Here is a 25,678-nt window from a genome sequence, read left to right on the forward strand (position 1 = left end):
TCCTCATGGTTAGAGTGTTCCTCTTCGGGGGGGGGGTCCCCATGTCTTGTCTTGGGTTCCTCCATCCCAGTGGTGATCATCGCTGATGGGCTATTGGACGCTGATCTTAGGTTACCTCCTCATATAAATCCTCTTCAGCAACTTATTCCGTAGCTTGCCACTCCTTCAACTTCCTTGTGTGACTTGATCGGAGTTTCCTCACCCTTGGTCATCATCACATTGGTGCTGTACGGATTGTCGTGTTGTTTGACTGGCGCTCCTCATCCTTTTCTCCCGGGATTTACATCTTCTCTAGATTTACCAGGCGTGTTGCATTTTCCTCGATAGCTTCTCCGCATTTGTTGTTGAGGGGGGTGTTAGATTTTCTTCATCTCCAGATGCTTCGCACACTGTCTACAGGCTCCTCACCACTCACGTGCACTGGCCCTTGGTTGTGGGTTGGCCAACTGTACACCTACTAGACAAGGATCTCATGCACACTTAGGGTCGTTCAATACATTTCCCACTTTAGACCTGTTTTGGTCACATATTCCCCCATTTATATTGGAGGGTCATATTTTTAGGTCATTGGGCTATATTGAGGATTATTGCCCAACCAGACCCTATTCTCCTATATATAGGAGGGGGGGCACACTCATTGTCTTGTCTCATCATCATGTAGAGTTTGCCATCTAGAGTTATTGGGCTGCCAGCCTTTCCACCATCTGTCTCCTCTCTCCCTCTCCCTCTCTCTCTCTCTCTCTCTCTCTCTCTCTCTCTCTCTCTCTCTCGTGCCATTGTCTCTTTCTCTCTCTCACCTTCCGCTGCACACTCTGGTAGTCATGACCTCGTATAATGGCTGGTAAATCCACAATAAAATCCATATAGATACCTTTGGGGGGGGGGTCATTACAATTAAAAAATGCCTATCATTTGAGTTCAACACTAGGGATTATTTTTGTCTATACTTTCTCACATGTTTACATATAAAAGGGTGTTGAAAATTTGATCTTGGAAAAAAGTTTACAGATTGAATAGGAAAAGGGTCCCTTTTATTGGTGAAATATTCATAAATAAGGTGTTTAATAAATGGTCCTTGAACGCATACGATATATAAATTTTACATATAGTGACACCCCCCCCCCCCCGCAAAAAAGATAGATACTTTCTCATAAGACCGAGAGAAGGGTCCGTAGATATTACAATAATTTTTGGATATACCTCTACCATAATTATCACCAACTTGCATTATAACATCCCTTTGTGATCATGTACGAGAACAACAAAAGCTAATATCACAATACATAAATACATATTGCAAATTGGTATAAGTTAGTGTCTCGTAACTACATCATTCTACAATGCATTTTATATCCTCATTCGTATCAAACAAAGAAAGTAAACATTCACTCCTTATGCTTCATACACCAAAACTTGTTTTGGACAAATGTCAACAATTGCATTCGTTAGTTGCATTCATGAAGCTAGTTATGGACAAAGTCAAATCATTTCATTGGGCAACATTGAGGTTCTTGGTTGCTAGGACTTGTAGAAGAGGTTCAAACTCACACACTCCCTCATTATTCAATTGCCATTTTGAGCTGCCAAAGTGGTAGGAGTTTGCCGATAGGTTCCAATACATGCAAAGACACACTCTCTCTCAACTACAAAGGTGGGGGGTTATCGCCTACGATGGTGCTACCTAGAGGATTGAACCCAAACAACAAACTACCATTGCTTAAATCTCAAATGTTTTACATTTTTTAGTTTTAGATTGAGACTTTTGAGAAAACCCGGAGGACGAAGAGGTTTGAACACACTCCGCTACTGTGCTATCTACTAACGTACAACCCCAACGACAGACTCCTATGATCCATTGCTTAATTGTAAAAGTCTGAAGTATTCTAGTTCTAGTGTAGAAACGGACTGAGACTTTGAGCCTTGAGGAAACCCAATAGATTTTTTATTGGTGTACACATGGATATGCGTTGCACGCATCGATGTTGAAGCTCTTCAAAGTTCAGACTTCAAGTTCCAACAACACATGCACAAGAATGTTTTGAACCTAAATCGGGGTAACCGGACATGGATGATGGGGGACCGTCGACAGCCAGTCCTCTACCTTTCCAGACAGAAGTAAATGTGGAGTCGTGACTCGTGAACACAGCTTGGAAGCACCTGGAAGTACCTACTCTCTCACACACATACACCGCGCACGCACAGTCACACGCACGCATGTGCGCCCGCACTTCTCATTATCTACTCGAAACTCCCCTCGCAAGTTCCCTCCTCTACACGCACCCACATATACACATACGTACACCTACGCTCTCTCCTCTCCCTCTCTCTCTCTCTCTCTCTCTCACTCACAGGATCTGGCCAAAGGCGAGGGCTGTCTGCTGACAATGCCATGCATTGCCGAGTAATTTTCCTAGCCCATGATCGACGATTTTGAATCGACCTCAGAAGTCATTACACGGCGGCTAGAAGCGTCGCTGTGCTAATGCGAAGGGGATCTGCGGGGTTACAGGTCATGTTGCGCTTTAGCAGCATGACATTTTGAAAATGCCTAAATAAATGCGAAGAAGTAGCCTCTTCCAGCTGCAGGTTTTTGGCCATGAACATTTTCTGTAGGAGGCGATAATGGTTTATGCCTTTTTGGGCTTTGTTACTGGCAACACTTCAACGTTCTGCACTCGAGGAGCAGCGGCATTCTCAACCTCGTAGCATTCTTCATTCACATCCATTCCTAGAACCTCACCGACCAGTGTGGATGCAAGTTTGACCAAATGGGGAATTGCTGTGGCACTTCATCAGGAAGTGTCAAGAAGAAGGACAAGAAACAAAACCCTTATGCTCCAGATGCCTATCCATCTGCAGGGGCTCCTAGAGTCAATGTGCTGAGGAACCTTCCTGGTGGAGTATCTGTTAAGGAGGGGGAAGACATCACAGAGAAGTACATCCTTGGCAAGGAGCTCGGTCGTGGGGAATTTGGTATAACATATCTTTGCACTGACAGACAATCTCAGCTTGTGTTTGCTTGCAAATCCATTTCCAAACGCAAATTGAGGACTGCTGTCGATATTGAGGATGTTCGGAGAGAGGTGGTCATCATGCATCATTTGCCTCCACATCCACATGTTGTTGGCCTGAAGGGAGTGTACGAAGATGACAACGCTGTCCATTTGGTGATGGAACTTTGTGAAGGAGGTGAGCTTTTTGATCGCATAGTCGCTCGAGGTCATTACAATGAACGAGCTGCTGCAAATGTCACCCGAACGATCGTTGAAGTGGTGCAGGTGTTCATTTTATTTGCATATTGAAGATCACATGGGGTATCCGAATTCTAATGCTGTCATTCTTGACTAAGCATGTCTGCATTGTGAACAGGCTTGTCACAAAAATGGGGTGATGCACAGGGATCTGAAGCCAGAAAACTTTTTGTTTGGTAATAAGAAGGAAAATTCTCCTCTGAAGGCCATTGATTTTGGCCTCTCTGTTTTTTTCAAACCTGGTATAAAATCTGTTTTCTTTCAAACTGCATGATACTAAGTGTCCTAACAGTATTTGCCAGAGTTTCAATGGTTTCTCATTTGTGTATTTGAAGGAGAGAGGTTCTCAGAAATTGTTGGGAGTCCCTATTACATGGCTCCAGAAGTTTTGAAGAGAAATTATGGGCCAGAGGTGGATGTATGGAGTGCAGGTGTCATTCTTTACATATTGCTGTGCGGAGTTCCTCCTTTTTGGGCAGGTTATTTCATCTGTGACTTGGAAGTGATTGCTTGTTGAATTATGCTCTCCTTTTTATCTTAACCCAAGTCACATTCTGTGATCAGAGACGGAGCAAGGGGTTGCCCAAGCTATCCTTCGCGGTGTTATTGATTTCAAAAGGGATCCATGGCCAAGGGTTTCAGATAAAGCTAAATCACTTGTTCGCCAAATGCTTGAACCTGATCCAAAGCGAAGGCTTACAGCTCAGCAAGTACTTGGTAGCCTACCTTTAATGCTTACTTGTGATTCTTCAGAAGCTGTGATAAATTTTTTTAGAGCTACAGTTTAGAAGGTGTAATCCTTAACTAGGGACCAAGCTCAGTTTGATAGAGTTTTCACATGAACATGAAATTTGATAAAAGTCACCCATTCTTTTTTGTTTCAGATCATCCATGGCTGCAGAATGCCAAGCAGGCTCCTGATGTTCCCCTTGGTGATGCAGTGCGCTCACGGTTGAAACAGTTCTCAGCAATGAATAAGCTGAAAAAGAAGGCTCTACGGGTATGGACTCAACTGCTGCATGTGGATGTGTTCTTAGGTATATATACAGTCTTATTCGAGTGTTTCGTCGACCGAAGGTGATTGCAGAACTTTTGTCTGGTGAAGAAGTGGACAGCCTCAAGAATATGTTCAACATGATGGACACCAATAAGACCGGAGTAATTAGTTTTGAACAGTTCAAGAATGGACTTCACAAGCTTGGTTCTCAGCTTGCTGAAAATGAAATTCACCAACTGATGGAGGCGGTAAGTTCAGTTTATACTGTCATTTTTGTTCAATGACTCAAAGGTGGGCGAAAGAGTCACATACCTTCTATTTGAATACTTTTAGACCTGTTTACCAGCTGTATTTCCATGGTTTGTAGGTTTTGCTCTTCGAAACCTTTCATATCACAAAGGTTTGCAACAGTTTGCATCATTTAATTGAACATTTTAAAGTCTTTTGAGCCTAGAGTAAGCACATTAGTTCTACTGTATTTTGAGATGTGTATGTTTTTGGGTGAACTTCTTACACCATTTTACCATGAGGCTTAACGGTGGTCGTGAATGGAAAAGGTGAATGCCCATTCTCCATTAGATCTTGGCTTTTTGGAAAAACCATGTATGTGATATATGTGATACATTGGACAAGTGCATGAGTTTATTGAGAGTTGACAAAGTGGATGAGTTTATTGAGAGTTGACAGCTGTTATTTAGTTTATTATCCAATCTTCAATGTCTGCGAATTTTTCTCTTTGCCAAAACTAGCTTGGCCACTTGTCCAGCCTGACAGCCAAGGGGCACCTGCAGTCCAGCTCTCAGTTGTGGTAGCCAGTGCTCTCCAGTTTTTTTATTTATTTATCATGCCTATTTTTTGTTTCCACGGCTTTCATTTTATTCTGGTCTTCTGTTTTTCTGCTTTGTTTCCTATGAGGTGGGGTGGCAGTTCTCTCCTGGATATGTGTTGCAGCTCTGTCCCCTCTAGCATGTATCCTCTCTATCCCTATCTTCGTCAGCTTGCGAGCAACTCCTCTTGACAATTTTCTTGGTGGCCACATAGACCGACCTAGCATGATATTTTCCGTTTCATAGGTTTGTTCAAGGCTTGTAAAGCTTGGCCTCCTCTACTGGTGAGGAGATCTTTTGCAAATTGCCCCAGATTGCTTCTGGAGGTGGTTTCACACTTATCTTTGTCCGAGGATGTGGTTCTACTTGGTTGGATGCTCGGCATCTGACTTGGGGCTTTCCTTTTGTTGTCCTACTCATCCACAAACCATATGGGCTTCCACAACTCTGTCTACACAGAATTGCATATTAGCTTCCATATCCTGGGACCTGCACATTGCGGTGGTATCACTTATTCATTTGGTTCAGGGTGCCGAACAAGCATAGGGGCGGCCAGTGAGTATAAGCAGGTGCCTTGCTTGGATTAAGCAAAGGCCTTGCTTGATTTTACAGCAGCAATGGACAAGTCAGGAGACCTCGAAGTTGAAAGCTACTAGATATAACATAGACATAACGGGTGAAAGTGCGAGAAAGCATGGTGTCCCCGTGTTCACTAAGAGCAAAGAAACTGTAACAAACTTGGACACCCCAAGTCAAGATTCTACCGCGACACAGCAGAGATTCACTTCAAAAGCAATTCACAAAGACGACACGGCCCGGCATAGTTCCATGCCAAGACCCCAAAGACTGGCGCCCCTTTCGGTATTTCTTTTTATATTAATCTGTGTGCAAAGTTCAAAAGGGTCCGTGGGTACTCACTCTCAGACTCTGCGTCCAGATGCTCTGAGAAGTGAGTCCCAAAAGGACTTATGTATTCTTACAAGGGATGCCCAAAAGCAGAGCCCCAAAATCCAATAACCAGCCAAAAGCAGCAGCGTAATTTCCGAAAATCCGTACATTGCCACGTCAGCATGTCAACGGAATTTGCGGAGATTTGTATGGCAGTTCCATGTCAGCTTCTTGGCGCGTTTTTCGAGACTGCTGCCACGTGGCATTTTTGTCGCAAGGTGTGTGAGTGTGTCCGGGGGCCTGCCACATCACCGGTTTGTGACATACCCCCCTCTTGAAAGAATTGTAATCACGTCTGCAAAACAGATCGAGGAGATAAATTGCCTTAGTAGACTCTGACTGTTAGTACCGATGCACTACACACGACACATCTAGCACTTGTACAAAACGATAGTCGCATCACCAGACAACACAGGACATCACTTTACATCACAGGACATCATATGACAAATCACAGACAAATTCATTGCAAATCTCAGACCATGACCAATCGGCAATGTATTTTGTAATCGCATCTAGATCCATTCCGGACCTCATGGATGCCCAATTAACTAATCCTTATTGCAATCTGTCTATAGAGATTTATGAGATCGAAATGTTGCAGCCATTTCGTCTTTCAATTCCTGCACTCAAACAAGTTAAGTACAAATCAATCATTTTTATTTTCGGGAATTCCCGTCATAAAGTCATACATCAGAATACTACTCAGCCCTTGAGTATATCTGAAACCCAAAGGTGACATCAATGACTATTGAAAATCGGGGTAATTCGTTGACAAAGGAGCGAAGTGACTCCCCTCTTGTGCAAACCCGCTGCACTGGATTCACCCTTGCTGAAATCGAGGTTCTATCGGAGTAGACTATGCTAAATTGAATGATTCAAGTTAAAGTTCCAAAATTTGAGGAGTATCTGCTAGGTCCTCCTCCTCCATCCACTTCTTATCCAATGCAGGATAGTTCTTGAATTTAACCAAGAACCGCCTAATCGCTTTACCTTTTATCTTTCTGTCTTTGTGTGCCAATGTCTGTTGTGGAACGAGTATCTCCTCGCTTTCCTCCACTTCGGGTTGCTCATCAGGCTCCCCGTCTTCGGGCACATCGCCTTTAAAAGGCTTCAATAGACTCACATGAAAAGCATTGTGAATCTTCCAAGTATTGGGCAGCTTCAATCTAAAGGAGACATCATTTATCTTTTTTCTTATTTGGAAAGGGCCATAATACATCATCCTAAGCTTTGGAAAAAGCTGCTCCTTTCCTTTTTTCTTTCTTAGGCGTGCCTTCTCTAAACGTAAGAGCATCAAGTCGTCTTCCTTTAATTTCGAATTGTGACGGTGTCGATTTGTTGCCTTCTTGTGTCGTTCCTGAGATTTCGCTAAAGCCTCCCGGACCTTGGCAAAAGCAGTGTCCAAGTCCCTCGTGTATTGGTCGGCTTCAAAAATCTTATCTTACGTGCTAAGGAAGGATGGAACCTTCGAAGGGTGGAATGATGATGAGAGTTGCAACCGTGTGCCAATGTTCTCCCAAATAGCCCTCCAAAACAAACTCGTGAATCAGGGATCTCTGTCAGAGACTATTGTTTCAGGCATGCCATGTAGTTTGGAAATCTGTGCAATGAAGAGTCTCGCTAAACGATCTGGCTTTATTGTTTTCTTCACTAGAATGAAGTGAGCTTGCTTGCTAAATCTGTCGATGATAGTCCAAATACCATCATGCCCACTCTGTGTCTTCGGGAGATAAAAAATGAAATCCATAGCAATACTTTCCCAGGGGGAGGTGGGAATGGGTAAAGGCTGTAACAATCCCTATGCCTTATGCGTGTCAAACTTGACCTTCTGGCATACTAAACAACTGCATACAAAGTTGTCCACATCCTTCTTGAGTCTAGGCCAAAAGAAGTAACGCTCCACACCTTTCAAGGTGGTGTGTCAAAAGGCGGGCACCACGTGCCAATAGAAAAGAACATACTGAACAGACTTTTAATTGAACTGAAAGAGAGAGACGACACGCGACACAGAGTGGCGGAATTCCACCCCAGAGAGTATTGGCCCCAAACCTTGGCTCCCCTTTCGGTATTTCTTTATATTGCATCATCAAAGTATAAGCCGATACTCCAGACTCTGCACCTTCTCCAGGAAGCATGCCAGAGAATGAGCCCTAACCTCATATTTAAAGGCCCTTGGCCTAAAAAGCAATTACAGTGAAAAGCCTTAAAAACTCAAAAGCTCCTGGTCCAAAAAGCAGTGCCAAAAGCTTCCAGCTTCTTGTAAATCGCGCTGGTGTCCATACAACAAGCCATGTGTCAGCCCGCCACGTCAGCAAATCAGGGTTGGGGTTTCAGGCAGAATGAGGGTTTCTGATTTTAGGGTTAGGGTTTCATCAGAATTAGGGTTTCGGGCAAAATTAGGGTTTTTTATTTTAGGGTTAGGCTTTCAACAGAATTAGGGTTTCGACACGTCAACAGTTTGTTACAGGTGTCGATGCCGCGGTGGCCCGAAAAGGTGGACAATTGCACTCAGTCAAAACCTTTTCCCTCAATGGCTGTGTAACATCGTTTTCTTCATCAAGTAGCTATCCCGTATGGAATATCCCGCTACTACCTCCCCAATCTGTGTTCGAGTGAATACATCCAACAAATCCGGATCTGTGGCGTACTGATCAACCATGTCCTCGAAGCTTCTATGATGAATCGCGGAAATAGCCAAGACTAGCGACTTCCGAGACAAAGCATCTGCCACCAAGTTCTTTGGTCCCTGAACATGGACAATCTGGAAGTTGAAACTGTGACAAGATGTTAGCCCACCGCATCTGCTTTTCCGAAAGCTGCTTCTGTGACAAGAAGTAGCGTAAACTCTGATGATCATCGAAGACCGTGAAATCGGCTCCAAGAATTTGCTTCCTATATAGAAGGCTCTTGCCTTGGCAAATGCCCATAGAACCCCCAGAACTGTATATGGTCATTTGAGAAGTGCAACTAGTGGGGCATTACCTTATGTGCAAAGGGGAGAGATGCACGAAAGCAAATTATCGCGCTACATGAGACAAGGGAGAAGGCAAGGTTCTTATTAAAGGGGTGATCACCTGCACCCACTACTCTCACACACACTGTAGTGTGCAATGAGTTAATTTTCAGTCCCCCTCTTCAATTTTGGGCATCCCCTCTTGGGATGAGCTCCTAGAGTGTGGGCTTGTAGGTTGTTCTCCTACTGCCATGTGTCGAGTTTACTCCTATTGGTTTAATTTCCTAGTACCTACCAAATTAAAGTCATGTCGAGGGGCCTAAATGACTTTAATTGAGCCCAGCCACCCTCTTATTTCTTGGATTTCAGCGCCGATTGGCCTGACCATCTCTTGGCGACTTGGCCTCCACTGTTGCGGGTGGAACTCTTAGCCATCGACTGTTTCACATTGGCCATACAATGTCCGGCCATTTGTGACTTCAAATAGAGGGTTCAAAAAATTAATAAAAATCAAGGGAAGGAAACCAACAATAAAGTTGGTGAATATCTCAGCCTCGTGATAGAATCCGTGGGGGTATGATCCATACTTATTTTGTACTTTCGTACCCGTCCGAGTGATTTATGGTGATAACTCGGGATGAGTGCTCAGTGCGTATTCAAGGTTCCTTTTATGTAATGTGCAACGGAAGTGATTGATGGCCAATGCTCAGGTTAAGTGCTCAACGCGTACTCAAGGTTCCTTTTACTTCATTAGAGATGTACAATAGACTAGAGAGAGAAGAGAGAATGATATAGAGTGAAGGTTCTGTGAGTGATAGAGAGAGAGTGAGAAGACTAACACCGGATGAGGTCTCAAACCCCCCTCCAAGGGCCCCCCTCTCTATCGCTAGAGAGGTATTTGCTTTAGATTGCATAAATGTTGATACAACGGTCCTAGATGGTGAGATGCTAATGGGGTCGGGTAGAGGCAAAAGTTGACGCAGTAGTGGGTTCCTTTGTAGAGTTTTATAGTACAGTCTTGTTTCATGTGACCTACGTGACAATGGAAGCACCTACATTCCTTTGCATGCAATGCCTGCTCTTCTCTACTTAGTTGACCACCTATGACTCCTTGAGCAATTTTCTCATGAAGTGTGAGTTGAGGGTTATCAGATTTTCCTTTACCCTTATCCTTATATTTATCGCTCTTAGCTTGAGATGTAGATAGAGAACTAGATTGAGAGTTTGGATAGTTCTTTTTATTGTTACCATTCCCATTAGAAATTTTGTTCTTGTCTTTAGAGGAGTCATGAGAGAAAGTTTCCATTACCGTTGGCTGTCTTGAGCTTACCCTTGTTGTGCTTCATCTCTTGGGTTGAGCCAGGTGTATCGCTTCTTGTATTATCTTGGATACTTGATCGAGTGGTCCAATCCAAAGAGAAAGGCCTCCAACCTTTCCTTATCCGATTTCCTCACTTGTCCACCTAACTGAGACACACGGTTAGCATAGAACATCACAGGTTTACCTTGTTGAGACGAAGCCCAAAAATCCTCCTTCAATCGCTCCAGATGTCGCAAGATGGGCACCACGTGCCAATAGAAAAGAACAGACTGAACAGACTTTTAGCACTTCGATAACAACTGAACTGAGAGAGAGAGAGAGAGAGAGAGAGAGAGAGAGAGAGAGAGAGAGAGAGAGAGAGAGAGAGAGAGAGAGAGAGAGAGAGAGAGACGACACGCGACATGGAGTGGCGGAATTCCACCCCAGAGAGTATTGGTCCCAAGCCTTGGCGCCCCTTTCGGTATTTCTTTATATTGCATCAACACAGTACAAGCCAGTACTCCAAACTCTGCTGCTTCTCTAGGAAGCATGCAGAGAATGAGCCCATGGCCTTATATTTAAAGGTTCTAGGCCCCAAAAGCAATTTAGATGAAAAACCTTCAAACTCAAAAGCTTCTGGTCCAAAAAAATGCCAAAAAACTGCAAGCGTAAATAACAGAATTTCGTACAACTGCCACGTCAGCAATCAGCGCAAAACGCGGAGCGTTCGTACAGTTGCCACGTCATCGGTTTTTGCGCGTCTTGGTGTGTGGGTCGTGCTTTATTTTAATTCCTTTATGTCACTGGGGCCCCATCAAACGGGGTTCCCATAAGTTGGTAGGACTTCTTCTTCTGTTACTTGTTCTTCTCAGGGTTTAGGTCCCTCGGCCGGGATTTGCAAGTCGGCTGCATTCTTCAGGGCTTTGACACGTCAGCAGTTTGTGACATTCCCCCTTCTTGAAAGAAAGTAATCGAGCATATCTGCAAAACAATTCAAGTTAGCTCAAAATTTCCGAGGGACAATCAATTTGCTGATTTTTTTTTTGTTAAGGAGTTGGCTTCTCCTTTTGCCTCTTTTGATCAAGGAGTTGGCTTCTCCTTTCGGCTCTTTTGATCAAGAAGTTGGCTTCTCTTGTCATCCAGATCGGAACTTTTGATATGCTGGTGTAGTAAAATTAGCCATCACACCCAGACCTCACTGATCTTCCACGGGTGTCTTGATGCACTAAAATTACATACGTAGGCAATCTCATCCAATTAGGAATATTTAGTAGTTGGCACATCGCAATGCAACACAAATGCTTACATATGCATGTTACAAGATACAACAAACAGCGCCGCTGAGCACTCCCGCGAGACAAACGGTCTACGGTATGAAGCTACTCAACGACTACCTCGTCACCATCCCGCAAATAACTTAAAAAGGTCCGAGCCATGAGCTCAGAGGATTGTACAACCAAACGCTCCCCAGACCGCAGTCTGCGTCGCTTGGAGGTACAAGCATACAACCAAACGCTCCCCAGGCATCGGCGTGCATCGTTTGGAGGTTTTCTAGCATACAACGGAACGCTCCCCAGACATCGGCGTCGTCGTTCTGAGGTTTTCAAACATACAATGAAACGCTAGGCATCGGCCTGCGTCATTCCGAGGTTCAAACAATACCAAAACAGTATTTCTCACTTCTCTACTCGAGAGTAAAATCACAATTCAAATCGCACTAAGACAGGTTTAAAACAGATAGCATCCATTTCAAACAAATTTCAAACAATACTTTCTCAAACAATGTTCAAAAGTATCTAAATAGAAAACAACTAGAGAGGTCATTCAGTGTTAGATGCAGCGGAATGAATGTTTGAACTTTGCTCAAGATGAGTGCTCCGAACTGTGCTCAAGGTTCCTTTTGTTCTTATGGAAGGGAGAGCCTTCCGTTCTTAATGAGAGAGTGCCATGATCACAACAAAGTGAATGGACATTGTGCGTGCAAGTGTATGAGACTGAGAGATAGAAAGAGAAGAGAGATACGACACCAGAGACGACATAAAACCCTCCTCCGAAGGCCCACGAGAGTGGTCTACTTATGATTGCATAATCTGGTACAAATGGTATGCATGAGACTGATGCAAGTCTAGGCTATGTCGACGATGACGACGGAGATGACGAAGTCGACCTAAGGGCTGAAATCTGCAATCTTTCTATTGCTGTATAAAAACGCTATGGGCTGAAATCTGCAAATCTTCTATCTGCTGAATTGTGACTCTATGTTGATGACGATGTCGATGGCGACGATGCAACGACGACGCGCTGAAAACGCAGATGCTGAAATCTGCGTTTTCCGGGCTGAAACTGTAAACCTTGCGGAAACTGACTGTGCAGCGAGGAATTGATGCGGGAAGGTGAGATCTGCGAGGTTCGGGACTTGATCTGCGGGTGCTAACTGCTGGAAACTGAAAACGCTGATGGTTCTTGAGTTTCTGTCGCGGAGAATCTGCAAAACACTAGGGTTGGCTGCAGATGCAAAAACGCTAGGGTTGAAAATCTGCAATTCTGACGTCGCTTGTCTTGCAAATGCAAAACGCTAGGCTACTCTGATGTTCTGCTGTCACCGGAATCTGCAAGTGCAAATCGCTAGCTGATTTGGTCCAAAATGCTAGGCTGTTTCTGTGGAGCAAAAACGCTAGGTCTCTTGGGGGGATTCTGCTGGGGTTCTGCTGAGAAGGTGCGTGTTGAGCATGTGCTCCTGGTGCCTCTTCTGCCAAATAGTGCTAGTCTAGGTTTGCTTATATACAAACTTACTCAATTTGCCCTACCTACTTTCCAACAAAAGTCACTTAAAAATAATAAGTGAAAAATGTCAAAAAAAGGTAAAATAGGCTAAATGCACTGGAAAATTTCCTTAACTGATTCTGATGAGAATGCTTATGATCATGCTGTGTGTAACTAGAGGATATGCATCTACACTAAGTGATTGGGCATGCACGGTCTACGAATAGACTCACAAAAGTGCCAGATCACTTGTAATCTGGACTGACTGAACTGACTGAACCCTTGCTATGTTGTAGCTTGTCCACGGACACATAGGGTTGGATGTGTCACGTGACATCCCCTCCTTTTCAAAGTGAGGTACTGGTACCGAACTGTATGGTGTCGGGGGAGATCGTCAATAGCATCCGGAATCCTAGAAGGGACTCTTCGCCGGCCCACTCTGATGTGTGGGTCATGCGGTACTTGAACTTCATAGAGGTCTGCAACGCTTGCTTCTTTGGGCCGCGCCAAAAGCGACACAAAGTCTTCTATGGCTCCTTCAATGCTTCAACTTCTTCGAGAGTCATGCTTCTTTCGTCTTCAAGGATCTCCATGGCTGAAAATTCCTGGAACCATTTCCAACACAAAACCATGAACATACCTATGCCATGTAAAGTGAGTGGGAAAGTCTTGTCTTTCTCAAAGATTGTGCATGCAGACGGAGTGCCAAACCGTTCACCATATACAGGCAAACAATGAGATCGAATCTTTTCTTTCGGATCTAAATCAATCAACTATGGCAATTCACAATGGAAATACCCATGCTTGGTGCTCATACTTTCTTGTACTCTTTCTACAACTGTGTCGTGCCAAGGAAGAGACACGGAATGTGACTTCCTTGAATGCATACTTTTCAACTTTTCATGAAAAATCTGCATACATTCGTGCTCATTCATGAGTGAAAGGTGCTCAACGTACAATATGTCATGCCTAGGAAAAGGGATCACAGAAAGATGCCGACTAAAATACAGGAAACCATCACGAATAAAACACTCGAATAATGCGTGATGACGAATCATTCGAACACATAGTACTTTCTGTAAGGGTTCTTTGGACCTAGGCTCGAGAGCCAAGATCGGTGCTTCTTGAAGGGGTTCTTTGTGAGGGGGTTCTTTTGACCTAGACTCGAGAGCCAAGATCGATCCTCGTGATTGACCGAATTTGCAACGAGGCTAGCTTCGCTAGAGAAAGCATCAACTAACTCATCATCCTTGTGAACAATCACGTCATCTTCATGCAAATCATCATGCTTGTGAGAAATCACATCTTGATCATACAAATCATCATGCTCGTGAGAAATCACATCTTGATCATGCAAATCATCATGCTTGTCATTAACATCCAAATCATCATGCTTATCATTGTCAATCAAATCATCATGCTCATCATTATCATTTAATTCATCATGCTTCTCATAATCATGCAAATCCTGTGTGTCTTGCTTTGGAGAAGTAGAGACTGAGAGAGTCTCCTTTTCCCGATTCTGTGCAAAGTGCGCCTGCACTTGAGAAAAGAGTCGCAACATCTCTTTCATGTGTCGAGCGCTCTGTTCGGCAGCCAAGCGCGCTTGCTCTCGCTCACGCTCCAAGTCGGCCTTTCTTTCTGCTTCCCTTTTTGCTTTTCTTACTTTGGCTTCCAAGCGGGCTTGCTCGCTCTTATGGGCTATGGTTGCCATTCTTTCGTGGTACTTACGCTCTATGGCTGCGATTCTTTCTTCGCTTTCCAACTTCCTTTCCATCATCCTCTTGTCGAAAGCCTCCATAGGAGTTAGTGCAATCCTTGTCATAGATGGGGAAGGGGGAGGGTCGGAAAAACCTCTTGGTGGGGAAAATTATTTTCGCCTCTCTCATGCTTATTACCTCCAAGCGAAGTATCCATTCCGCTTCGAGTGATGACCATTTTGAAGTCGTGGGTTCTTGTGGTCTTGGGTTCTTAAGTTCACGAGAAACTTGGGTGCTTGAGGGTCTTGGGTTCTTAAGTTCACGAGGAACTTGGGTTCTTGTGGGTCTTGGTTTCTTGAGTTCTTGAGGTTCTTGAGGGTCTTGAGGTTTTCTTTCGCTTGCAAACCGCGGTTGAAAAGGATCTTCTCTTCACCGGAGTTCTACTCCTTTCCGTGGGCGCACCCCTTGGCGGCCTTGCGCTCACACGAAGGTTGCTTTTTCCCACCTCACGTCGATTGGCCGGACGCTAAGTGCACGGTCCGCTCTCAATGAGTGAAAAGAGACAAGGGGAGGCTGGACTAGCCCTTCTTTCTTGGTATTCCTGTCACTCCTCAAAAACACGATTAGGAATCAACATGCACAAGCAAACTTGGGTTCCTGCGACCTCAACAAGCAAAAGAAATTCTTGTGACGTTCTTGTGGTTCTTTCCTTGAGTGATACAGAACACGAAGCTCTGATACTAATGTTAGATGCAGCGGAATGAATGTTTGAACTTTGCTCAAGATGAGTGCTCCAAACTGTGCTCAAGGTTCCTTTTGTTCTTATGGAAGGGAGAGCCGTCCGTTCTTAATGAGAGAGTGCCATGATCACAAGAAAGTGAATGGACACTGTGCGTGCAAGTGTATGAGACTGAGAGATAGAGAGAGAAGAGAGATACGACACCAGAGACGTTGTAAAACCCTCCTCCGAAGGCCTGATTCTCGTCGGCGAGAGTGGTCTACTTATGATTGCACAATCTGGTACAAATGGTATGCATGAGACTGATGCAAGTCTAGGCTATGTCGACGATGACGATGGAGATGACGAAGTCGACCTAAGGGTTGAAATCTGCAATCTTTCTTCTGCTGTCCAAAAACGTTATGGGCTAAAATCTGCAAATCTTCTATCTGCTGAATTCTGACTCTATGTTGATGACGATGTCGATGGCGACGATGCAACGATGACGCGCTGAAAACACAGATGCTGAAATCTGCATTTTCCGGGCTGAAACTGTAAACCTTGCGGAAACTGACCGTGCGGCGAGGAAGTGCTGCGGGAAGGTGAGAACTACGAGGTTCGGGACTTGATCTGCGGGTGCTAATTGCTGAAAATTGAAAATGCTGATGGTTCTTGAGTTTCCGTTGCGGAGAATCTGCAAAATGCTAGGGTTGGCTGCAGATGCAAAAACGCTAGGGCTGAAAATCTGCAATTCTGACGCCGGTTGTCTTGCAAATGCAAAACGCTAGGCTGCTATGAGGTTTTGCTGTCGCCGAAATTTGCAAGTGCAAATTGCTGGCTGATCTGGTCGAAAAACGCTAAGGTTGTTGCTGTGGAGCAAAAACGCTAGCTCTCTTGGGGGGTTTCTGCTGGGGTTCCGCTGAGAAGGTGCGTGTTGAGCATGTGCTCCTGCTGCCTCTTCTGCCAAATAGTGCTAGTCTAGGTTTGCTTATATACAAACTTACTCAATTTGCCCTACCTACTTTCCAACAAAAAGTCACTTAAAAATAATAAGTGAAAAATGTCAAAAAAAGGTAAAATAGGCTAAATGCACTAGAAAATTGCCTTAACTGATTCTGATGGATTCTGATGAGAATGCTTATGATCATGCTGTGTGCAACCAGAGGATATGCATGTTGTAGCTTGTCCACGGACACATAGGGTTGGATGTGTCACTTGACATTCAGGGCTTTGTTCGGACAACTGGCTCGCCCTTCTGCATCACGGCGATGGTGGTTCCGAACCAGGAGAGTTGCATCATTCTTGTCGTGCTAGGGCATGCCCAATAGAATGTCGCAATCACCCAATGGGTTGGTTGGTCGTCCGTGTAGCATTGGTTGCCTCCGCGATGGTCTTGGCAAGCTTTTCATAATTGGGCTCCAAAGAAGAGGTATCGGATCGAACACCCAAAGTTGTGATGAGATCAGGCTTTGCTTCCCTTTCCTGCGTACAAGCCTTGGTGTCTGCCTCACGCTCCCGTCTACGAGCCTCGGCTTCGACCGCCATATGACGGTCCTCTCGCTCAGCCGCACCCAGACGCTCTACTCGACGTGCTTCTTCTTGCCGCATCATCATCTTCATCATCATTCGCATCATGGAATTCACGGGATTTGGTGGATTTCGTGGCAAGGATGGAGGGATAGTGGGAGGCCTCATGGGGGATCCGCAGGTGGAACTTGCTCGCCTTCTGAATTGGTAGTCGTCTCCATACCGCTACGAGTCTTAACCATGCAAGGATTCTTTTGGCAGGGAAGGTCGCAGACTAATTTTCGGGAGACTATGTCGGCGCACCGTGGATGCAACACCTGGTATACAATTGGTTGCTATTTTCTGACGTTCAAGGCGCACGCCTGCTGTTTTAAGAGTGGGAGGAGTATTACTGAAGGACTGCCAACACAACCAAAAATACAAGAGAGAAAAAAAATGTTTTGGAGATTATCGGATTAGTGCCAATCTTCAAAGTTCTGATATCAATGTTAGGTGCAACAAAATTCAAAATGGTGAAGATCTAGACTTCACACTTCCACAAATCTTTACTTCTTTCCTTGCATTAATGATTGCTACTTGGCATGAATGATGGTTCCTTTTATTTCCATGAAGAGAGGTAATGAGAGAGAGAGAGAGAGGTATAGATTTGCGTGTGTGCGTGTGTGAGAGAGAGAGAGAGAGAGAGAGAGAGAGACACCCGATGGGGTCTCAACCAACCCTCTCAAGGGCCCCCCACATCGTTGCCGATGTGATATTTGCTTTTGATTACGTAGTTGAAAACTCAGCTAATGATGGAGCAACTGATGGGCAGCAATGTGAGCACTCGATGTGGCGAGGGAATGTCCGAGGAGAGGTTCAATGGGCTGCCGAAAACTCCGGGCTGCAACGAGATTGCTTGTAGATCGGAGGGGCTGAAATCTGAAAACACTGGGCTGATTTGCTACAGAGTCGGACGAGTGTGACATGAAACGTTTCGGGATTTCGAGGTTTCTGAAACGTTTCGTTTTGGAGCTCAAAGAAAGCGAAATGCAGGTTTTGTTTTACATTATGTACCTATACCTATACATTGAATATACATACAAGTTCACTTGTTAGACATGTGAAATACCAAAATGTAAATGTGAGACTCGAGTTACGAGTGAACAAGGTAAGGCACATGGCTTGAAAAACCCCCAAACAGATGGTTTGAGGTTAGTTGGTCAGAAGCCCCCTCCCCCAAAAAAAAAAAAACCTCGTTTTGCTCGTTTTGCCAAAATGTTTTGAACTTGATAGCGCTGTGCTGAGCTTTGCAAAACGCTAAGACTGGTCTGACGCAAATGCCAAGGTTGATCTATAGTGAAACTCTAGAGCAATGGGTGCTATCTGCAACTTATGCAAAACGTTAGCCAAGTTGTCTCCTTTATAGTGGAAAATTGCAGGTTATAAACCTCTTAAGGCTTAGGTAGTGCAAAACCTCTGTCAAATGCTTATAAAATAAATAATCAAAATGATTTATTGATAAGTTTGACTAGGGCTAAGTTTCTGGGTGAAACTGTCGCATATCTGTCGATCCAGGATTTTGGGGAATGGCTCATTGGATTCCTCTAGTCTACAACTACATGCACGTCATGCCAGATGCCCACCGTAGTGTAACAACACGTGTCAAAACGCTTGTACAATCCATTTATGAAAGAGGGTTCCAAAATTGGAAAACCTAATCTGATGGACTCATTCGGACATGCAGGTCCTTCGAACAGGCTCCCAAAATTGCCGGTACTAATCCAAAAAGGTCCATGAAGCATGTGCACGTGGCACATGGAGCCATGTGCACATAACAACATACTTTATTGAAAGATTGCATAACTGGACATTTGTTCTTCTATTTATGGAACCATGATTGACTAGACATACAGAGCCATGTACACGTGACAACATACTTTATTGAAAGATAACATAATTGGACATTTGTTCTTGTGTTTACAGAACGATGATTGACTAGACATACTGCTATCCCTAAGTCGCAAAGTATGAATGGCCATTGACATGCTTGAAAAGCACGAAGGACTATATCCTCTTACCTTATAGGGAAAAGAGAGAGAGATGGATACATGTCACGTGACACATCCAACCCTGTGTCTGTGGACAAGCTACAACATGACCAAGGTTCAGTTCAGTCAAGTGAGTCTAGAATAGGAAGTGATTTGGCACTTTTGTGAGTCTGTTTGCAGACCGTGAATGTCCAGGCACTTAGATTAGATATCCTCTGGTTGCACACAACATGATCATCAGATTCCCATCTGATTCCATTAGGATCATTTTTCAGTGCATTAGACCTATTTTCCCTATTTTTGACATTTTTCACTTATTTATTAAGTGACTTTTGTTGGGAACTAGGTAGGGCAATTTTGCTAAGTTGTATAAATAGAAACCTAGCGCTAGCACTTTCTGGCAGAAGAGGCAGCAGGGCTCAACAGGCAACTTCTCAACAGAACCCCATCAGAAGACCTAGCGTTTTGCAAACTGCAACACCTAGCGTTTTTTGGATCATCTCAGCCCTGGTGTTTTTGCACAGCAGACCAGCCCGGCAGTAGCAGAACAGCAGCACCAAGCCTAGCGTTTTTGCATGGCAGAACAAGCCCCGGCGTTTTGCATTGTAGATCAGCCCCAGCATTAGCAGAAGCATCAGATCCATAGCGTTTTTGCACCAGAGACAGAAATCAGATTCATCACGTTTTTTCACTAGAGACGGAAATCAGCCCTAGCATTTTTTCATCAACAAAGCAACTCAATGTTTTGCAGATTCATCGCGACAGAACCTCAGTTAGCATCAGCGTTTTCAGTTTTCAGCGGTCAGACTCCGCAGTAGAACCCCTGAACCTCGCAGATCTCACCTTCCCGCAGTAGATCCTCGTCGCACGGTTCGATCCCGCGAAGTCTGCAGATTCAGCCTGGAAAACGCAGATTTCAGCATCTGCATTTTCAATGCGTCGTCATCAACATCGTCACCGACATAGAGTCAGAAATTAGCAGATAAAGATTTGCAGATTTCAGCCCTTAGCATTTTCAGATTTCAGCCTGTCTCGTCGTCGACCTCATCGTCGTCGACATCGTCGGCAAGTCCAAGCATTGTAGAGATTTATGCAATCATAAGTACACCACTCTCGCCATAGAGAGTGGGGCCTTAGGAGGAGGGTTTGACAACATTTTGGTGTCGTATTCTTCTCTCTTTATCTTTGAGTCTCAGCACCTTCATTTACAGGGTTCACCACTTTGTTTGTGTCCATTACACTCTCTCACTAAAGGAACCGAAGGCTCTCCCTTCCGTAAGTAAAAGGAACCCTTGAGCACAGTTCGGAGCACTCATCTTGAGCAAAAGTTCAACATTCACTTCCGCTGCACCTTACATTGGTATCAGAGCTTTGGTAGTGTTTTGTATCACTCAAGGAAAGAACCACAAGAACCACATAATTTTTTTTTGCTTGTTGCAGTCGCATGTAACCAAAGACCTCTCAGTTTTCTTATTCGTAAAATCATACAATAGAATACTGTTAGCACAGCAGTCTCCTTGAAATCCAAAGGGAAATGAGTGAGTTTATTCCATCCAAGTAATGTGTGACAAAGGAGCGGAGTGACTCCCCTCTCGTGGAGTCCCATCTGCACCAGATTCAACCCTGCTGATCTGCGGGATCTTTCGGAATAGACGTAGCCAAGCTGAAAGCCTCAAGGTAAAGTTCCAAAATCTGAGGAGTTTCTGCTAGGTCCTCCTTCTCCATGCACTTCGCATCCAATGCCGGATAGTTCTTGAATCTCACTAAGGACCGCCGAATCACTTTACTTTTCACTTTCCCTTCTTTATGGGCCAATATCTGTTCCGGAACGAGTATCTTCTCACTCTCTTCCACTTCAGCTTGCTCAACAGCAGGCTCCTTGTTAACTTGCACCTAACCCTTAAAGGGTTTTAAGAGACTCACATGAAAAGCATTGTGAATCTTCCAAGTGTCTGGCAACTTGAGTCTGAAGGATACATCATTTATTGTTTCTTGGACTTGGAAAGGGCCACAATACCTCATGCTAAGCTTCGGAAAAAGCCGCTCCTTTCCCTTTTGTTTCCTTAGGCGTGCCTTCTCAAAACGTAATAGCACCCAATCATCTTCCTTTAACTTCAAGTCGCGTCTATGTCTATGTGTTGCCTTCTTGTGCCGTGCTTGAGACTTCTCTAGAGCCTCGTGAACCTTGGCAAAAGCAGTGTCCAAATCCCTCGTGTATTGATCTGCTTCAAAAATCTTATCCTTGGTGCTTAGAAATGGAGGGACCTTCTTAGCACCTTCGATTACTTCAAATGGCGCCTTCCCCATCGACGAGTGAACCGTGTTATTGTTGGCAAACTCCACCAAAGGCAAATATTTTTCCCATTGAGTCTTCTGATCGGAGATGTAAGACTTCAATAAATCCAAAAACACTAAATTGGCTATCCCACATTGCTTATCTGTCTGCGAGAGTGGAATGATGATGAGAACTGCAACCGCGTGCGAATGTTCTCTCAAATTGCCCTCCAAAACAAATTCGTGAATCAGGGATCTCTGTCTGACACTATCATCTCAGGCATGCCATGTAATTGAAAAATCTGAGCAATGATTAGTCTCGCTAAATGATTAGGCTTGATCGTCTTCTTTACTTGAATAAAGTGAGCTTGCTTGCTAAATCTGTCAATGACAGTCCAAATGCCATCGTGCCTACTTTGAGTCTTGGGGAGATCAAAGATGAAATCCATAACAATGCTTTCCCAGAGGCAGGTGGGAATGGGTAAAGACTCTAGAAGTCCTTGTGCCTTATGCCTATCAAACTTGACCTTTGGCATACTAAACAAGTGCGAACGAAGTCATCCACATCCTTTTTAAGCCTCGGCCAATAAAAGTAATGCTCCACACCCTTCAAGGTGGTATCTATGGCGCGGTAGCATGTAAAAGGTGGACAATGGCACTCTGTCAAGACCTTTTCCATCAAAGCGGGTAACACACAACATCGTTTTGCGCATCAAATAGCCGTTCCGTATGGAATAGCTTGAAACTGTCTCCCCATTTTGTATCCGGGTAAAAATGTCAGCAAAGTCCAGATCTGTGGCGCACTGGTCAACCATATCCTCGAAGCTTCTGTGATGAATCGCGGAAATAGCCAGAACGAAGGGCTTCCGAGACAATGCATTACCCCGATTCCCTTGAAACCTTGAATTTCCCTCCCCTCAGATTCCTTGAGAATCCTACAGTCCCTGATTGCTCTCCCGTGAATTACCCTATACTCGGCGTATTCCGTTCTGCTCTGATTTTCCATGTACTCTTTCCCTTACTCTGTTTCCCTATTCTAAGTATGCCTCTTCTGGATTCCCTTCTGAATGCCTACGATGGTCTTGGAAGCCCTCTTGAATACCCTCCCACTCTGTGATTGCCTTCTCTGACTGAGTATCCTCTCTGGCATGTAAGCCCTCCTCTTTATAGCTCCTAACCTAAAGCTAAAATTGGTTTTAATCCTATCAAGGGCGTCCCCTAAAAAACACATAATTGACTTCTAATTTTTTACACACCAGTTTGAGAACACACTCCGACGATGTGGCAGCCCAGAACTCGAACGGCATGGAATCTTCCGCCGCTGGTGCCAATAAGCATCGTGCCAGATCTTTTTCTTCTGTGGTCTTCGGATCCAAGCTGTGTAGTGGCTTTTGCATTCAACTGATTCACTCTACCTTATGCCTTATTTACATTATGGCTGGCCTTCATGTGGTGCCCAAAACCCAAGTCCATTGGGCATCCTCATTTTGGTGCACCCTTCACATATTTAGCCCCAACGCTGGGCGGCCATTTAGTGACCATAAAGTCAAGTGCCCGAAGAATACCAATATTGCCCAAAGCCAGAAGAGGTACCAAGCTCTTCAAGTCCCTTGAAATTCAATGTCCCTAATCGTCCATGGTCAAAGCATTGATTTGGAAAAACCTTTTATCCTGAACATACACAAATCCCTTTATGCGAATTGGCTCAAGGCTAAGCTGAGGCACACCTTTCCTGAACACTGGCTAAATACTGCTTTAAAATGCTATTTTTTCTCGTCTCTCTCCTTGTAGCCGCGCACTGACATGACAGCAGACACTGTCTTTCCATTTCATATTGTCCTCTTTTTGAAGTATATTGACAAAATAGGGGAGATTGGCATAAGGCAAATGTGGGAATTAGCTGTTTAAATCTTGTTAGTAAACAGTAATATTTAAAAGGCATGGATGCAGCCATGCCTGATGATTACATGGCCAAAAAATGGCCCATTTTTCGTTTTCAATTTCTTGCATTGACTAACTTGAAACTTCCAGTCTGGATGAATACGAGGTTCTAAGTTAGCTTCTTCACATGGGGAGCACTTTGTTATTACACACGTAGTCATTCTTAGGCATGTGAAGTGCATTGTAGCTTGGACTCTCTAGTGTACCGTTTCTTGGACACACTGAAGAATTGAAAAAATCTCAAACATCATTTGTTTGTTTCTCTAAGAACAGGTTGTTGTCCAGTCCCTTAGGCTTTTACCAAGCTTATTGAGTTCATCAGGTGGGATTAGATGAGGAATCAATTGCATTGGATGTTAACTGCAACCATTTTTCCTTACAGGCAGACGTTGGTAAGGATGGTACCCTTGATTATGGTAAATTTGCTGCATTGACCGTGCACCTTCAAAGGATGGATAATGATGAGCATTTGCACAAGGCTTTTTCCCATTTCGATTTGGATGGCAATGGATTTATTGACTACGAGGAACTAAAGCAAGCTTTAATCGATGAACTGGCACCAGAAGACAGTGAACTTATCAATGACATCATGAATGAAGTGGATACAGACAAGGTGGACCCTTACCAAACGCTGATTGTCCTTGTTCTAATTTCAATAAATTCTGGAATGATCATTGGTTGTGCTCTCTGAAATAGTGGTGGGCTTTACTATGGCCGACTCTGCCGGCAATTTGGAGCAATGACTGAGAAGTAACAGACATTGTATGAATGTATGCTGATGTGTGTGGTGTGTGTGGGCACTGATGACATATGTATGGGTAGTGATGGTTTTATTACCTGGTAGATGATCCCTTGATGTGCACATGCACGTCCACATACACGTACTCATGATTAGACATTTTGTGATTGTGCTGTGTTTGGATCTTATAGGATGGTCAAATTAGCTATGAAGAATTTGCCAGTATGATGCGGACAGGCACTGACTGGAGAAAGGCTTCACGTCATTATTCTCGAGGAAGATTCACAAGCTTGAGCATAAAGCTGATGAAGGATGGCTCTCTTCAAATGCAAGATGACGGTAACCAGAAATGATGTGTTTGGAGGCCCTTTCCTGTTGGCTATGTAGAAAGCAAACACGATTTTCAAAATCAGAGGGGTATGTGCTCTTGGTCCATTGAAGACGAACCCTGGTAAACTTCTTGGCTCTGTAGTCGTCGATCATTAGAGATATTTCAAACACTAGGTCTCCTAACACTAAATTTGCAGCTCTTACCGGGCCATTTGTAAATCACATTCAGTTGTAACTTGAGTTTGCGATTGATTTGTTAAAGATAGCCAGGGCATAGGTTTTATAAAGGGGTTTATCAATGTTGTCTTTGTTCGTGATGGGAGGACGGAGGCTTTTTGGAGCCTTTTTGACGCCCATTTTACTACGGTCAATGTCTGGGGCATCTCGTGCTTAACAAAAATTCAATTTGATTTGTATGGCGGTTTTCTTTATGTTGTTTACTCTCGTGTGGGTTGCCGTAGCATCGGACACTAGTTGAGTGTAGTCTCTTGCTTGCACACATACTCCACACCAAGTTATCGATGCAAGTGCAGGCTATGGATCTTTTCTCGTGCAAGAATGTAAAGTTTTGACGTATGCCAAGGAAGCCAAGTAAGAGCTTTTTGTTTTATGGGGACTTGGTTTGGTTACAGATAGTGATGTTGAAGTGGATCAACTGAACTTCATTTTTTAGCTGTCCAGTACTAAAGAGTCGGATAAAAGGCTCTTCTATCTATGGAGGGTCTGCTTCAAATGTACATTTATGGTAAGAATAATGTGGATGTTGTCGAGTCCAGTATTCAAAGAAAACCTGTTAAATTAATGAAAAGTTTTAGAGTGAAATTTTTAGGGGGGTGAGGAGTGAACCGATTCATAGATATCAAGACTCATCGCATAGACGTCTTTCTCTTTTGCAATTCTCTCTCTCTTGTATGTATCACCACTACTTTCTCTTTGGTTATAACTCTATTGTGTCTCAATAAGAAGAGGAAACTCGAATAACCTAAATTGTTATCCAAAGTTCCCTCTTAATTATAAAGTCTCGAGTTCAGGCTGTGTCAAGTAGATCTTTGAGCTCTCTTGGGTTTATCCCGACAACATTAAATACCTCTTCTCTTCAAGTGCAGACAGGTTTCTTAGAGCTTTTAGAGTATCATGTCCTAAGTTCAAGACTAGGCATTTACACTTTTAAGATCTTTAATAGTGTAAAAATCATACTCTCATTTGTGCGTGTAGTGTTTTCCTTGACATAATTGTGATGGATTTTGTTATCCCAATTTTATCGAGATAATCAACACTTGTTTTTAGTCCGGTGCAAAAGATCTGTTAGGTCTCTTGGAATAACCCAGAGAGGTAGATTTATGAAACTCTCTTGAATTCAAGCTTTATTGTGTGTGTGTG

The 25,678-nt window shown here is 43.9% G+C and overlaps 1 protein-coding gene across 1 annotated transcript; it reads left to right on the forward strand.

The window, feature by feature from the left end:
* The first annotated feature begins 2,129 nt into the window (after positions 1-2,129).
* Positions 2,130-24,591, forward strand: LOC147425248 (calcium-dependent protein kinase 13-like). The gene is made up of 8 exons (XM_086500800.1): positions 2,130-3,278; positions 3,370-3,493; positions 3,587-3,730; positions 3,816-3,968; positions 4,136-4,251; positions 4,329-4,496; positions 23,612-23,842; positions 24,160-24,591. The coding sequence occupies exons 1-8, from the start codon at positions 2,769-2,771 to the stop codon at positions 24,319-24,321; spliced, it is 1,608 nt and encodes a 535-aa protein (XP_086356926.1). The 5' UTR covers positions 2,130-2,768; the 3' UTR covers positions 24,322-24,591.
* The last annotated feature ends 1,087 nt before the right edge of the window (positions 24,592-25,678 follow it).

This window comes from Adiantum capillus-veneris, chromosome 25, assembly GCF_014529385.1.
Source record: "Adiantum capillus-veneris isolate H3 chromosome 25, ASM1452938v2, whole genome shotgun sequence".
Lineage (NCBI taxonomy): Eukaryota > Viridiplantae > Streptophyta > Polypodiopsida > Polypodiales > Pteridaceae > Adiantum > Adiantum capillus-veneris.

Coding starts and splice junctions, on each gene's coding strand:
- LOC147425248 (XM_086500800.1), top strand. CDS start 2,769: ATGGGGAATTGCTGTGGCACTTCATCAGGAAGTGTCAAGAAGAAGGAC. Junction 4,252..4,328: donor TGAAAAAGAAGGCTCTACGG/GTATGGACTCAA, acceptor CGTCGACCGAAG/GTGATTGCAGAACTTTTGTC. Junction 23,843..24,159: donor ATGAAGTGGATACAGACAAG/GTGGACCCTTAC, acceptor TGGATCTTATAG/GATGGTCAAATTAGCTATGA.